This window comes from Arvicola amphibius, chromosome 12 (assembly GCF_903992535.2).
Source record: "Arvicola amphibius chromosome 12, mArvAmp1.2, whole genome shotgun sequence".
In the NCBI taxonomy this organism is placed as follows: Eukaryota; Metazoa; Chordata; class Mammalia; order Rodentia; family Cricetidae; genus Arvicola; species Arvicola amphibius.
Genome location: NC_052058.2, coordinates 15,339,351 through 15,354,452, shown reverse-complemented (window position 1 = coordinate 15,354,452; position 15,102 = coordinate 15,339,351). Strand labels below are relative to the sequence as shown.

At 42.8% G+C, this 15,102-nt stretch overlaps 1 protein-coding gene across 4 annotated transcripts in view; it reads left to right on the top strand.

Annotated features, from left to right (window-relative positions):
• Positions 1-15,102, top strand: part of Cnst (consortin, connexin sorting protein) — an 80,955-nt gene that overhangs the window by 51,425 nt on the left and 14,428 nt on the right. For all 4 annotated transcript variants that reach the window (XM_038349645.1, XM_038349644.1, XM_038349643.1 and 1 more), the window contains exons 4-9: positions 3,705-3,735; positions 5,168-5,254; positions 5,712-5,826; positions 7,820-7,841; positions 8,014-8,110; positions 10,831-11,711. In XM_038349645.1, coding sequence (XP_038205573.1) covers positions 3,705-3,735; positions 5,168-5,254; positions 5,712-5,826; positions 7,820-7,841; positions 8,014-8,110; positions 10,831-11,711 — 1,233 coding nt within the window. The remainder of the gene's footprint in view (positions 1-3,704; positions 3,736-5,167; positions 5,255-5,711; positions 5,827-7,819; positions 7,842-8,013; positions 8,111-10,830; positions 11,712-15,102) is intronic.

Sequence of the window (15,102 nt, the reverse complement as noted above, 5' to 3'; positions counted from 1 at the left end):
TTAACAGCTACTTTATTGTTCTTTATCCTGGCAGGTCCCTAGAAAATAGAGATAGTGATCTACAAATGAAGCCCTTTATTTATTTATTTATTTTTACTAGAAACTTAGAGGACTTTGTAGACACTGTTCTCAATGGCTCAGCACACAAAGGTGCTTGTCAGCAAACCTGCGACAGTCCCCAGAACTCTGATGGTGGAAGAGAGAAACCAACTCCTGCAAACCGTCCTCTAATCTCCACACATGTACACATACATAATAACTAATGTAAAGGCAATGTAGTGTAATGTAAAACAATACTTATGTGGAATATTTTACATATTACAAATTATGCCAAACTTTATCAATAGTTTAGAGCTTACTTGTCTTAGTTATAAATACCTTTTCATCAAGGTCCTAAAAAAGTCCTAGGTTTTTTTTTTCAGATATAAAAACATAGTTTATATGTGGACACATATAAATGTGCAGTGGATCTGTTTACTTCTTAAAATTCTACTTCTCAACCAAAATCCATATACAGTATAAACACTGGTGAGAACTCCTAAAAAGCAGTTGTGGCATTGCAGGGCCCAGAGCTGAGGTAATCACCACAGAGCACAGTTATCTTTTATTACATATTTTCCTGTGCTGTGTGTTGACACAGGGCCTTGAACTGTGCCAGGCGAGTGCTCTCCCACAAGCTCCCTTCCTGGCCCGTACCGTTGTTTGAACACAGAGCATGCGTTAGTTCTTTAAGACGTTCTTGATGCATTGTGTCAGCCCTGCTGTCACCCCATTTCTCAGAGCTCTGCGAGGCGGTTTTGAAATCCACAGCAAAGGTTGCTGCTTATTAGAGGAAAGGCAAACTTGGACTTTATGTAACACAATTACTAAACTGCCAGCACCAAATGAAATTATTTAAAATGCATATTTAGTGGGAAGGCAAGGAATTGATGCGTTCCACTCTTCATCTGCAAGTACGGTAGCTGCAGAGGGTGAGCCTGGGACCGGCTCCACACAGAGCACAGCGCTCCACCACGTGAAGAGGGCATCAGTACATGCCATTCCCCGCAGAGAGCAGAGGCCGTCGTGCCCCAGAACTGTCCTGCTTTCTGAAGTTGGATATATGGAATTAAATGTTGTTTCTAAAGTTTAAAATGACATTTTACTCACTTTTGTACATTCTTGAGTCTAAGATAAAGACACTTGCTAGATGACTCTTGGATTCGGGAACATTTAGTGGAAAATTGATGCCACATGTGATGATTGCAAGACCAGGCCAGATGTAGGAAGGTAACAAGTGTGAGACTGAGGATCAAAAATATAATGAAGACATTTTAGGAGTTTAGAGATTTTTAATAAAATAAATTCTTAACTAATTAATTAACTTAATTAATTCTGTTTGTGACAGGGCTTTCTGTCCAGGCTGGTCCTAAACTCATGGGATTAAGCTGTTGTTTTGCCTTATCCTCAGTATCTGAGGTTAAAGTGCATGCCTGGTTCAGTTTTGTTTTGTTTTGTTTTGAAGATCCTTTAGAAGGAAACTAGTATATGAGGCATCAGCTCCTGGGACTAATGTCTCTAGTGTTTGGTTTAAGTGTGGCATTGCGCATGTCCAACTGTTGACATTTCATTTGCCCTCGTTCTCTCTCCCTTTGTGCTGGGAATTGAACCCAGGTCCCCGCACACAGTAGACATGCACGCTGCCACTGAGCTACATCCCCAAGCTATGTTTATGGTGATAGGACCTAGATTCAGAGCCTGCAGCATGCTGGGCAAGCACTATCACCGAGTTAGCTTGGCCTTTTAAAAAACAGCAATACAGCACCGGGTTTGTGATTAGCCATCAGGAAGTAGAAGCCAAAAGATCAGCAGTTCAGCGTCATCCTTGACTACATAATGAATTCCAGGCTAGCCTGTGCTACAAGAGATCTTGTCTCAAAAAATAAACAGGACTGAAGTGATGGTGCCGATGGGAAAGCAGCTGCTGTGCAAGCATGTAGATGTGTAAAAACACAAGGCCAGAGCTGACCCCAGAGCTAACTGGCCAGTCTGTCTAGCCAGCTGCTGAGCCCCAAGTCCAGTGAGGCACCTTGAGTCAAAAAATAATAAGGGGTCTGGCCGTGCGTGGTGGTGCGCACCTTTAATCCCAGCACTCGGGAAGCAGAGGCAGGTGGATCTCTGTGAGGTTGAGGCTAGCCTGGGCTACATAGTGAGACCCAATCTCAAAAATAATACCAATCATAAATGTGGAGAGCAACTGCAGAAGGCAGCTGCCTTCGTCAGAGTTTCTACTGCTGTGAAGAGACACCATGACCACAGCAACTCATAGAAAGGAAAACGTTTCACTAGAGTGGCTCACTCAACAGTTCAGAGGTTTAGTTCATTATCATCATGGCAGGACAAGGCAGCATGCAGGCAGAGATGGTGCTGGAGAAAGAGCTGAGAGTTCTTACATCTTGACCTGCAGGAAACAGGAAGTGGTCTCAGACACTGGGCATGACCTGAGCATATATGAAACCTCAAAGCCCACCCTCACAATGACAGACCTCTTCCAACAAGGCCATACCTACTCCAACATAGCCACACCTCCTAATACTGCCACTCTCTATGAACTTATGGGGGCCAAACACATTCAAACCACCACAGTACACCATGTCAAGCTCTAGTGCGTGCACATGTGTGCACACACACAAACATGTTCACCGAAAAAAAAATGATTAACAAATAAAAACATCACAACACATTTGCCTGCTGCAGCAGTAGTACTACTTACAACCCCCCCTCCCCCACTTGAGAGGCAGGAGCAAGAGGATCAGGAGCTATGGTCCTCCTCGCTGCATGTGGCGTTCAAGACCAACCTGGGCTACGTACAGACACCAAAACCAGTGTCCCATGAGGTTCCGAGCTGGTAGTTTTTAAACTAGAAATGAAATGAATGGTGGAAGGGCTTGTGTAATCTCATTTATTTGTGTGTGCATGTCTGTGTGTGTGTTCATGTAGAGGTCAGAGGACAGCTTAGGGAAGTTGTTCTCTCCTTCCACTGTGTGGATCTCATGGATTGAACTCAGGTTGTCAGCCTTGGTGCACATCTTTCCCTGCTGAGCCATCTCATCTCACTGACCCCGTTTCTAACTTTTAATTTATAATAAACAATAATCGCCAGGCGGTGGTGGCGCATGTCTTTAATCCCAGCACTCAGGAGGCTGAGGCAGGTGGATCTCTATGAGATCGAGGCCAGCCTGTTTCTACAGAGTGAATTCCAGGACAGGCTTTGAAGCTACACAGAGAAACCCTGTCTCAAAAGCCAAAATAAATAAACAAGCAGAATAATCTTTTTAACCTTTTCACCCCTGTTGTACCTTTGTAAATCTTTAGTTTTCCCCTCATCCTTAAGAATCAAACTTTAGGGGCTAGGTGATGCTTGTTCCGACTTTTGTAAATCTTTAGTTTTCCCCTCATCCTTAAGAATCAAACTTTAGGGGCTAGTTGATGCTTGTTCCGACTGGAGCTAGACTAGCAGGACTTGGTGGCATGGACTGAGAAAGGCCTGTGCACAGTTGCTGACGGAGACCTAAGGATTGTGTCCTGTGCCTATAGATCCTCTGAACTTTGAATGTAGCAAAAGTGTTTTTGTTAGTAATCTATCAAAGCAACCTTTCAAAATCTTGCTGGCTCCCAAGTTTGTCCTTTTACTCAAATATTAATTTCTTCTTTTGTCTTTATAGGTAGCTGAGACCTATTTCCAGGAAGAGGACTGTATCCTTTCTTAACTACAGACAGAAATTTATAGAATGCTTAAGGAACCCATCTTTTTATTTTTTTTTAAGCTGAAAGTCTATGCAACAAAATGTGAAGACCATATGATGATTTTGGTGGGTTTTGGCAGTTGTGTGTGCCCTTGTAACCGCCTCAAAAGAGCAAAGTGTAGGAAATAGGTCACTCCAGAAAATCCCCTAAAGCCTCCTAAATTTGGCTTTCATCAAGGAGGCCTAATTTTACCAACATTAAAAACATTATGTTCAGGAGAATGGGGAAAACACACACTGCTGAAGGCGAAACGTCCGAAAGTCTGTTAGATTCCCTTGCTCAAGCATGCAGTCGGAGCATCCTGGGACAGCAGCTCTTGACTGCTCAGTGCAGCAGTGCTTAGAGAAAGGCGTCATTCGATGGCTTTGTTGTTTGGAGAGCATCACGTCAAGATGCGTATGCATCACTGGGCAATTTAAATTTATCCTTTAATGGTTCCTCCCTGACAGAAATGTTTCATGATGCACGGCTGTGTGTAGCTGCCAAGGAAAGATTAGGTCTTCACTAGCAACCATCAAATACTGTTTTCACGTAGATCCGACACATACTGAAATCTACGTGAATAGGAAGCGTTCGTGCCTGGGCAGAGGGAGCAGAGGAGTGGTTCTGCTTCTCCTGGCCCCAGGGCTCATTAAGGTGACGAGAGGGAGAGCCGAACTCTCAGTGTTCATGGGAAGGACACAAAGCTAAACCTTCCGATCGTCTTTTCCTTTTTTCTGGGTCAACATTTAGAACACTACCCAGAGGAAGCTGGGCATTTGGACAGTATTTCTCAAACCTCCTAAGATGCAAGTTTGTGTGGCACAGATGGGAGGCCAAAATGTCATAAGATCAACCAAAAAAAAAAAAAGGAATTATGTTATAATTAGGAAAGTCACTGGGGTAAATTAATTTTTTGTAAAAGACCCATGCCATGTTTCCATTATTTAACATTTGATACTTTTTGGCTCAATGGAGAAAAATGTCCAATGAGAAGTAAGTAAAGAATCATGAAACCAAAGAGAAACCCTGACCTGAAGGATCTCCTAGTCAGGGAGTCATTTAAGGAGAGAAATGAAGGAAACCACAGACTCCGGGATCCCCTGTGGTCCTCTTTCCAGTTAGATGCTTTAATGATGCTGCCAATGTCTTGCCAGGCAGGCAGTCCTTGAGTAAAACCATTCAAGTCTGCTGCTTGTGGAGCCCAAGTACCTCTGCATCGTTTGTCACCATAAAATGTACTCACCCAAAGCCAGGAACCCTCCCGTCAGGTGTGCTTAGGTTTAGAAATATTTCGAGCCTTCTCGTTGTTTTGGTCAGAGGAGCACATTTCTTGGCTTCTCTAGGACATTCCTTTGCAGATATAGTCTCGATTTCTATTTTCCTCAGTTTTTCTATTCAGACGAGAAAGCAATGAAATTCATTCAGCTTGAACGACTGTACCATGAGCAGCTGCTCGCGAATCTTTCTGCCATTCAGGAACAGTGGGGTAAGTACAGACTGACCTGGAACTCAGAACTCAAAGCAATCTTACAACCCGCTATCTAGAAAGGGAGCGTAGTGTCCTGGTTTTGCATGTTAAAAGAAAAGAAGTCACACAGTCAAGTTTCTGTTGCAAAGCACAGGCCGGGGATGCGCTTCACATCTGAGAGCTTGCCTAGCGTGTGCAAGGCCAGGGGTTTCCCCAGCAGCATGAGAGGGAAGGCAGACGGTGTTTTCTCCGTGTCTTGCTCCCCATAGCTCTGTTTTCATTTTTCTGCTTGCGCTCCTGGCTAGTTTTGTTTGTAGAATGGTGTTTATGTGTACTGTGAAGGAATCACTTAGCTCTTTCTAACTTTGTTAACCTTGGGGTTGCTTGGGAAGGTAGCAGCATATTAATTATTATAGTGAAGCCTAAATACATTTTTTGTAAGAGCCAGAGTGATTAACAAGTATTTTAAATTTAGAAACAAAATGGAGAGCGGTCCAGCCACATACAGTGACGCCTCTGAGGAATTCAGAAAAGGGATTCAATGGTGAAGATTTTGAACAGCTTGCTAAAATTTGTGCAACACATCAAGAGTAAGTATGTCATAATTTATTTAAAGTAAGTTGGAGACTGTTGAAGATATGCATTATCTTAAGTATGGAAATGTATGATCCATTTCTTTGTTTTCTTGCTGTTTTCAGCGTAAGAAGTTGAACTGAACTGAGTATAATGAAATTTTAAGGATTCTTTCTCGGCTCTTCTTTTCCTTCTCACCAACCTCACTAGGTCTCCATGGGCTCAGACACATTGTTACTTTTGATACTGTTTAATTAGGAGATCAGCAAGCCAAACTATCTAAGCTGCACGTTAGGACTTTCGTTCTGCTTGTTTTTTAATCATTACTTATTACTTTAATTTTATTAAATATGTATTTATTTCTGTATATTGATTATTGCTATTTTGGCTGTTTTCCAGTGTCTGTTTGTGATAAGGAGAGCTGTACCCTTCCTAAGAGCAGTTCTAAAAAGCTCGGTATTTCATATTTAACCTAACTGAAGGAAAGCTTCATTACCGGGTACTTTCCAATTTCTCAACTTGTGTCAAGGAGATAGGTTTTTCAAAACTAAATTATCCTAATAATAAAGCTTGTTATTTTTTGTTCTGCCCATCTTTGCTGTGAATTGCTCATTGGATCACTCAGAGCTCTGAAGGGGAAGGGAGCATGGTGTTTAAATAGTGCCCATTTCCGGACTTGGATCCCAAGTCCGCTGTACAAAGGATAAAGGGCGGTCTGTTTTGCCGGTAACTTTGTCTCCTCTTCAGAATAATGGGCAGTAAACTAAAGCTCCGTGTGTTGATAAGGGAACAGTCCTGAGTGGTTGCTGCTTAGCCATGCAGAAGAGAAGCCATTTGCCTGGGGATCTGGATGCCCTGGAGACCAACCTTGGAAGAGCAATAGAGGTTCTGATGGAAGTGTTCAGTCAGCTCTCCGAAGATGGTTTCCCTGTGCTAGGCAGTTTGAACCTTTGCAAACAACCTTTTCAGGGATTCTGAATTGTAACTCATTTTCTTAGGAAACTCCTATGTTAGCTTTCTACTTTATATTTTCATCTTTATAACCTATTTAAAAGATTAGAAGCCTTTAAAGTAAAGATAACTTATTTATATTTTTCAATATACTCAATGCAGCACCACCCACTGCCCTCCTGAAGGAACTCAAAACTTGTTAGCGTGTCCTGTTACCGTGTCCTGTTTGGAGTATTTACTTGAACGTGCTATGTGCATGGTATCTTTAGATCATTGTACCCCAAATTATGCCTCATATTTATAGTTCAGTGTATGAGCCTGGTAAATGTTTCCCTACCACCAACTATGACTAGCCACTAACAGAATCCAAAACATGAACATTCTAACCTCTCAGAAGGCCCCTTCATTGAGTTACCACGTTGACCTTTCCCGCTGCCCTCTCCTGTGATCACAACTGAGTTCTGTAACTGTAGCTTTACATGCTATATGATTTCATACAAACAGATCGTGGAGAATACAGTTATTGGTATAGATCCTTCAGTCCATCATTATTTCTGGGTTATATTTTATCACATTCAGTATCAGTTTGCTGTTTTACTGTTATACCAATTTATCGCATGAACGTGTGGCAGCTTACATGCCCATTTCACTTACTTGTAGACATTTGAGCCATTTCTTGATTCTAAGTATTATGATAATAATATAGCCAGGATTTATTTTATCCATGCCTTTATTGGCATACTATTAGAAGAAACCCTAACACTTGAAAGTTGTCTGTCCACAAGTAATTCCAACATAATTATGTTCTGCCATAATCTGTTTTAAACTGAAATTGTAAAACATTTATGGGTGCAAGAAGCACATGTAACTTGTTTGGGGTCTTTCAGCAGTGATTAGCTGTCCTGTGAGCCACGGGAGCCGGTGGCACTGTTTGCGCCCTGGGAATGTTCTGCGCTAATATTAGAATGCAGAGAGGCTCTATTTTTTATATCCATTTCCGTGACATTTGTTTGGAAGCATGCTGTACTTTTAAAACTATGTTTTTCTTCTTTTCCACAGCCCTCTCTTGTCCAAGCATAAGGTAAGAGGTGTTCTTCTGGCCACCTTTAGGGGCAGGGGCATGTCAGCATCTTACATCTGGGGCCAGGCCATCCTAGAGAAACCTTTCCTCAGCACGCTTGCAGTTTTCTGTTTTAATGCAACAGTTTCTCAAAAAAGCTGTGATTATGTTTTTCCTTTTAAAAACGTTTTAGATCGCACCTGTGGAAAAGTCACTGGGAAGAAAATGCCTTACCCGGCCGGCAGTGCCTGAAGAGCCAAAGGAAAGAGGAGCAACAACCAAAGGACCAGGTCCGTTGCAGATTATACTGGAGAGGAATAGACAAGAGTCCGGTTACCTGTGGCATTTTAAAGTATTAGATCTGAATTGTTGTGTTGAGATTTTTTTTTGTATTTAGTTTTTTTGTATAAATACTTATGAAAAGTATAAAGCCCACATTTTTTTATATATTTCCATTTTTAGATAACTAGAAGTAATAGAATATAAAATCTTTTAAAAAGCAAAATAATTTCTGTGTTGTTAGTAAGGAAAACAGAATATAAAAAGATTATACAAAAATGGTTATGACTCACAAAAATACAAAAATGAAATGGCTTTGGTATATTTATATATTCTTTCTTGCTAAAGGAAAAAAACAACCATTTCTAAATGGACTAATCAGGTACCGACCTTTTCTATAAATCTAGATAATGAGAAGTTCTGTCTGGATAATTTATAGCACTAACATACATTGTATTTATGTATGCATGTGTTTGTGTGGTGTATGTGTGCTGTGTGTGTACCATGTGTGTGTTTCTTAACCATTTAAGATGTGTTTTATATCAATTTGTGCCTCAATACAAAAGACTTGGAAACTTCTAAATGAATTTATGAAGTTTTAGGAATAACTGATGTTTTCAGGGTATTTTTTATTCTGATGGATGATTTTATTGTGATTTTATATTTTGAGCTTTATGATCCTGGGCCTGAGAGCCCTGATCTGAAAAGAGATGACAGGAGTTTTGAGTGAGCGCCCTGATGATGCGGATGTGGCTGTTGGCATCCATCAGCGCTCTCCTCCGTGAAGCTCTTGTAAAGTCATCCTGAAATCTTCATCCCCTTTCTCTCCTGACACAAAGTCAGCACATTGCTGTGTGTCAGTCCCACATGCTCTGTTCTTTGTGTCTCTTTTCTGGTCATTTTTATATCAGAAGCAGGGTAAAATAAGCTTTGTTACAACTTCATAGACATGTAATAGACATCTCCCCAGAACTGAGCGGCACAGACGTTCAAAGTCATCCTCCTTTACCCCGTGAGTTCCAGCCTGGTCTGGGCTGTGTGAGGACACTGTTACACCCAGCTTAGGGCTGGCTTAGGGCTTAGGGCCTCTGGCTTGGCCTCTGCTGTGGTCTGTGTGGTACAGATGGGGAAACTGAGGCACCCCGTTCACAGCCATTTGTTTGGTGCCCTGATTCTTAGGTAGAGCCTGGATCTTCTGACTTCTAACTGAATACTTCATGCTTCGGCTGTGTAAACTGTAGGGATTATCACTGGCTTTAGCAATCCAAACATAAGCTAATATCCATCTTATGAAGTGTGGACCGAATCCTGGACAGGGAAGAGCACTGTCAATGCTGCGGGCGACTTCCCCCTGCCTCTTACATTATATTTTGTCATTGTTGTTTATCACCCCCTCCCATATGTGATGATCCCCCAACCTTGTGGCTCACCAGGACTTAGGGAATGTGCTCCCAGTCTCACTGAGTCTCTGGATCCTATAGATGTGTTTTGAAGGCAGTACTGGGAATTTATGCTGAGCTTGACCCTTTTCCCCAGCTGTGGCCTTCCTTGTTGTGACCCTAACCCCACACCCGCCATCTGATAGGGTGATGCCAGGAAGTACAGGGCAAAGCACACAACCGCTGGGAACCAGCTGCCTACCTGCTTTCTTGCAGTCAAACCATGAGAGTGGGAGAGAGCAGGGACATAGAGCTCCCCAGAGATGGCCAGTTCTTCTCAGTCTTCTTTGATATTTGAAGCTGGGGGTGGGGAGAATCCTAACTCCTAGTGCCACTTCTGCATTGAGAGCTGAGGATGCCAGCCCAGTTCTGGCTTCTTTGGCATCTGAGACAGTACTTTAAAAATGCCTGATCTGTAACAGAGACTCAACTTGGATTGTCAGTTGGTAATTGAAATCCCAATAAACTTTAAAAAAAAAAAGAAGCAATAAAATTACTAATTTATCTTGCACTTCTGACCCTTATTTGTGGGAATTATATTCCTTCCTGAAATATTTAACAAGGAGAGAAGGCTTCCTTGTTAACCAGTGGGCAACATCCACTCGTTATTTACATAAAGGGTTTTAACTGTCTTAAGGTTTTTTTAAAAAGTATTTTAAGTTTATTTTATTCTAGTAAAGAGAGATAGTGAGGCTGCAGTTCAAACTTGTTTCTACTTTGTGTCAGAATGTGTCCCTTTTATGTCCCCTTTGTGACCATGTAGTAAGTAAGCAGTTGTCTTTGAAAGCACGTTTCTAAGGGTACTCTGTTCAGATTGCAAATTTGATCTGAGCAAACTTTTGTTCATCCTGATTAGATGTAGTTCTACTTACATATTATATTATTATTAAGGTGTCCTAAAAATATCTACTTGATATGCTATGCCTTAAGTAGAAGGGAAAAAAAAACCTTTCTAACTTCAGTATACAAAAAGACCAATAAGTGTATTCATTTAAATGTAAAAGACCAAAAAATTCAGAATGTAAACATTTTCATTTGTAATAAAGACTGACTCATTCATTTATTTTAACATTCTTTTGAAGAATCTTTATTATTTTTATTGCACTAATGCTATTTATTAAATACTGAGCATGCATGTTCTACCTAAGGCCATTGCAGTGCAACAGGCAGCATTTCTGTCCGAGAGGGTGAGATAATTTTTTGTTACACATGGACTCATCTGTCCCTTCTCTACCTTGATATGCAAAGCATTGTTTGGAATTCAAATGCAGCTCATTTTTCTTCATCTTCAGAAATTGAAGCCAGTTCTGCCATGGAACCTAGTGGAGGCCAGCATGAAGAGCAGCCCCAGGAGGGCAGCCCCGGCTCTCATCAAATGGATTGGCAGGCGGCTTCCCCGGACCTTCCAGTAACTGCAGGGAAGGACCACACGGAGGGGGAGGAGGAGCCGCTTCGCAGCAACAATGCCTCCCTGGAGCTCCACACCCCGTCCCCAGAGACTGCCAGGAGCAGGTCAGGGCCAGATGCTGCTGAGAATGCCTCTGAGGAGGACGGCGGCTCGCAGGCACCTCCCACGGAGGACCACCCTGACGTGGCCGAAGACCCTAAGGTGTCTCCTCCTAGTGAGTCAGTGACAGAGTCGCAGCTCTTCGCTAGTGGTGACACTTTACCTCCTGTGTTGATTTCAGAGATTGAATATTCACAGGCACACCGAAAAGAGCTATGCCTGCCAGTTCAGGGTGCCTTTGAAGCACTGCCCAGGGAGCAGCTGCAGAGCGGTGAGTTAGCTGAATCCCGTCGCCCAGCCGTCGACGGGAAATCACCACAGAGTCAGACTGACTTGGAGCCTGGCTCTGAGAATGCACTTTGTGGCGACGGTGAAGCGTCTGACGTAAGTGCACCGCGTCCAGAAGTGTGTATGGCCCCAGAAGAAGGGCGGGATAAGGAAGACCAAGTCAGTAAGGAAACGGAAGACTATCTGCACAGCCTCCTGGAAGGATGCTTAAAAGACGCTGAAGAGTCCCTCTCCTATGAAGATACCCAGGACGACGACTCTGACCTTCTCCAAGACCTCTCTCCTGAAGAAGCCTCCTACAGTCTCCAGGAGAGCCTGCCTCCTGATGAGAGCTCGCTCTCCCTTGATGATCTGGCCAAGAAAATAGAGATCGCAGAGGTAAGGCAGGAAGTAGCAGCTAGAGGAAGATGAATTCTCACATGTGCAAAATGTTGCTTTGATTTTATGAATTTTTTTCTGGTTTTAAGCTAGCAAAAACGTTAGTTGTTAAGTTATGCATGTTGAATCAGATGGCTTTTGGTCAGTGTGAGTGTTTACTGCTCAGGAACCGCGCCGCCTGGCTCTAGACACAGGCAGGGAAGAGCGCCATTCTTCCACTTCAGCCTTGTGGATTCAGTGTAGCATTCTCAGGGCTCAGATGAAGACAAGACTGGTCACACTTGAGGAGGAAATCTTTCTCCTCAGAGCCACAGAAAATGAAAGCTGGTGTGTGCTCACTGCTCCTTCAGTGTATTCGCATCCATCTTAGATGATTAGAAACCGGCTTCACAGAATAGAACTGCAGAATAATGGCACTGGGAGATACTGGGTGGACTTGTAAGCTATTAAGTAGAAAGAAAAATTAAAGAACGAGGACTGTCGTCCTTTGTTTAATAAGAGAATTTTAAAAGTCCTGGGAAGAAAAGATTAATACAAAAGGTAAGTCAAAGACAAAGATAAAAAGCCACAGCAGGTGTCCTGCCCTAGGGGAGGGAGATGGGTGGGAAGAGCAGACTCATGGTGGGCGGATCCAGGGCGGGGCCTCAGGCTCATCTGTCCCCTGGGCCTTTGCTCTGGTTCTCTGAACCTCCTTCTGCTGGGAAAGTGGGGAGGCTTTTTCTGTTCTTTTTCTCCCTTGAAGTTGGCCCTTGTCCTCACTCACACCTGTAAACCCTGCCTTGGGCGGGCTGTGGCAGGAGAGGCACTGTGAGTTTGAGGCCAGCCTTGGCTGCAGAGGGAGACTGAACTGTATATATAAAAAGGGATAAAATGGTATTTCTATGTTATACATCCTAGCACAGTTTTCAAAGTGTTTTCTGAGAAACAGCAAAACTGGTAGTGAAACACTAGACCAGAGTTCTGTCCTGGGGACAGCTCCGTACGGGGTCATCAAGCTAGTGATGTCACAGTCGAAGGGGGTGTCCCTTCCTCGGATGGGGGCAGTGTCTCTTCGCCCATGCAGCCATGGCTAGGAAACTGTAGAGTTGAAAGTTGTCTCTTTGAGAAGTTACTGGTAAGAAAAAATAATAAGAAAAGAGAGGCTCTGCCAGCGGCGCAAAGAAATCCAATTAGGTCAGATCATACCAAATCAAAATGCCCATAGTTTTCTTAGATACGGCACTCTCAGGTGTCTGAGGGCATGGTGGGGAGACAGGACAGCGGAGAGCCCTTGCAAACCTGGAACCGTGTGTTTCTCCTCAGGGAGCCCACTTAAATACCCTGTGGGAGTGGTCCTGAGCCTCCCCCAGGGAGGGGTCAGGACCTGGCATGCTGGGATTTGGAGTCCAGACCAAAGCAACTCCCAGGCCAGGGGGACTGGGATGGCAGCCAGGGGCTGGAAGCTATGCTCCAGACTTAACAGTTAGTACATAATGGTCTCCTTTTAAAAAATGTAATTGTCTGTTAAGTTTTGCTGTATAAGAACGCCTAGAGCTATATTCCGTTAATAAATACAACATACACTATGGTTGTGCCAAATAGGCCAGTAAACATACTTTCCAAATACATATTCCAGTATCTGTTCTGTGTATTTTAATAAAATCTGCCTGTCTGCAAGAGTCTTTTTTTTTTTTTTTGTGGTTTTTTGAGACAGGGTTTCCCTGTAGTTTCTAGAGCCTGTCCTGGATGCAAGAGTCTTAAGATAAAATAAATCACTAGTATTTTACTGTTTTCTTAATACCATAAAAAAGTGAGGCTTTAGGTTAAGTAAAACATACAGGTTGGCCATAGGTTTCCTTATAAATGTAATTATTTCCACACACAGACACATGTATGTTGTAGGAGACCACTTGTTTGTTCCCAGCTGCTCAGCCCCACACAGAAACTGTATTAATTAAATCACTGCTTGGCCTATTAGCTCTAGTTTCTTATTGGCTAGCTCGTACATCTTAATTTAACCCATTTCTAGTAATCTGTGTATCACCATGTGGCTGTGGCTTACCAGCAAGGTTCGGCATGTCTGTTCCTGGCAGTGGCTATATGACATCTCACTGACTCTGCCTTCTTTCTCCCAGCATTCAGTTTAGTTTTCCCTGCCTAACTCTACTCTGCCCTATCACAGGCCAAGACAGTTTCTTTATTTACCAATGGTATTCACAGCATACAGAGGGGAATCCCACACCACATGCATTATTTGTTTGTCTCTGTTTTGAGACAGAGTCTCATGTAGCCCAGGCTGGCTTCCAACATTCGAGGTAGCCTTAAACTCTTGATTCTCCTGCCCCACTCTCAAGTGCTAGGATTACTGTAACTTAAAATTACCCATTTTTGGTCTGTTTATCTGTTTGTGTTGGGGACAGATCACAGAGTCTTGTATATGGTAGGCAACACTCTATTGCCGACAACACGCACCCTGGCCCCTAATTTTTAACAATTAAATTCTAAAACCTTAGTTTTGACTTAAGTACAAAAGTAACTTTAGGACCTAGAGAGATGGCCCAGAGGTTAAGAGTCCTGGCTGCTCTTCTAAAGGTCCTGAGTTCAGCTCCTAGCTACCACATGGTGGCTCGCAACCTTCTGTAATGAGATCTGATGTCCTGTTGTGCAGGCAAAATGCAGACAGAACACTGTATACACAATAAATAGATTTAAATAAATAAGTAAAGTTAAAAAACAAAAGTAACTTTAAACTAGCTTTTACTTTGTGCTTACAGCAAACTTCTACAGAGTCATCTGCCTGGCACTGTTGGGTGCTGTGGAGTCTAAAGAGAATCTTGAGTTTGTAGGGGCCTCCTGCTGCTGCTGCTGACTAACCTGACTGTGTGGGGTTCCCTGCTCTTGCCTTCACAGTTCTGTAACAGTGCATAGGCTGGTAGTTTTCCAGCTCTGGGAGCAGCTCACTTGCCTGTCTCCATGTTGCTGCCTGTCACTGTTGGTCCCTCCTCTCCTCCTGGCATCTGCCCTCTGTCCCCTGCTGCTTGATGCTCTTAGCAACCTCATAGGTCCTGGTATCCTCTCTTTCCAGCTGTTTTCTTTTTGGTCACTCTGCATTGCTCAATTTGGGCTCCAGTAGACTTGGTTTTGCAACTAATCGGCAGTCACTTGTTATGTTGTTTTAGACTAAGATTCATCTTATAAGATGAAATAATGTTCACTTCAGAGAGAAGGAAAAATGTCTCCAGAATTTTGGTTTCTGAGCATAGATGCATGTGTAAATGGGGCTTTCTAGACTTGGTAACCCAGAAATAATTTTTCCAAATAAAAGTTTAATATCTGAAGCACTGCTGGGGTTTTTTTTGTATTAAAAATTATATGACCCATTGTCACCCAGTGCTGTCTCCACTGTTTTAAG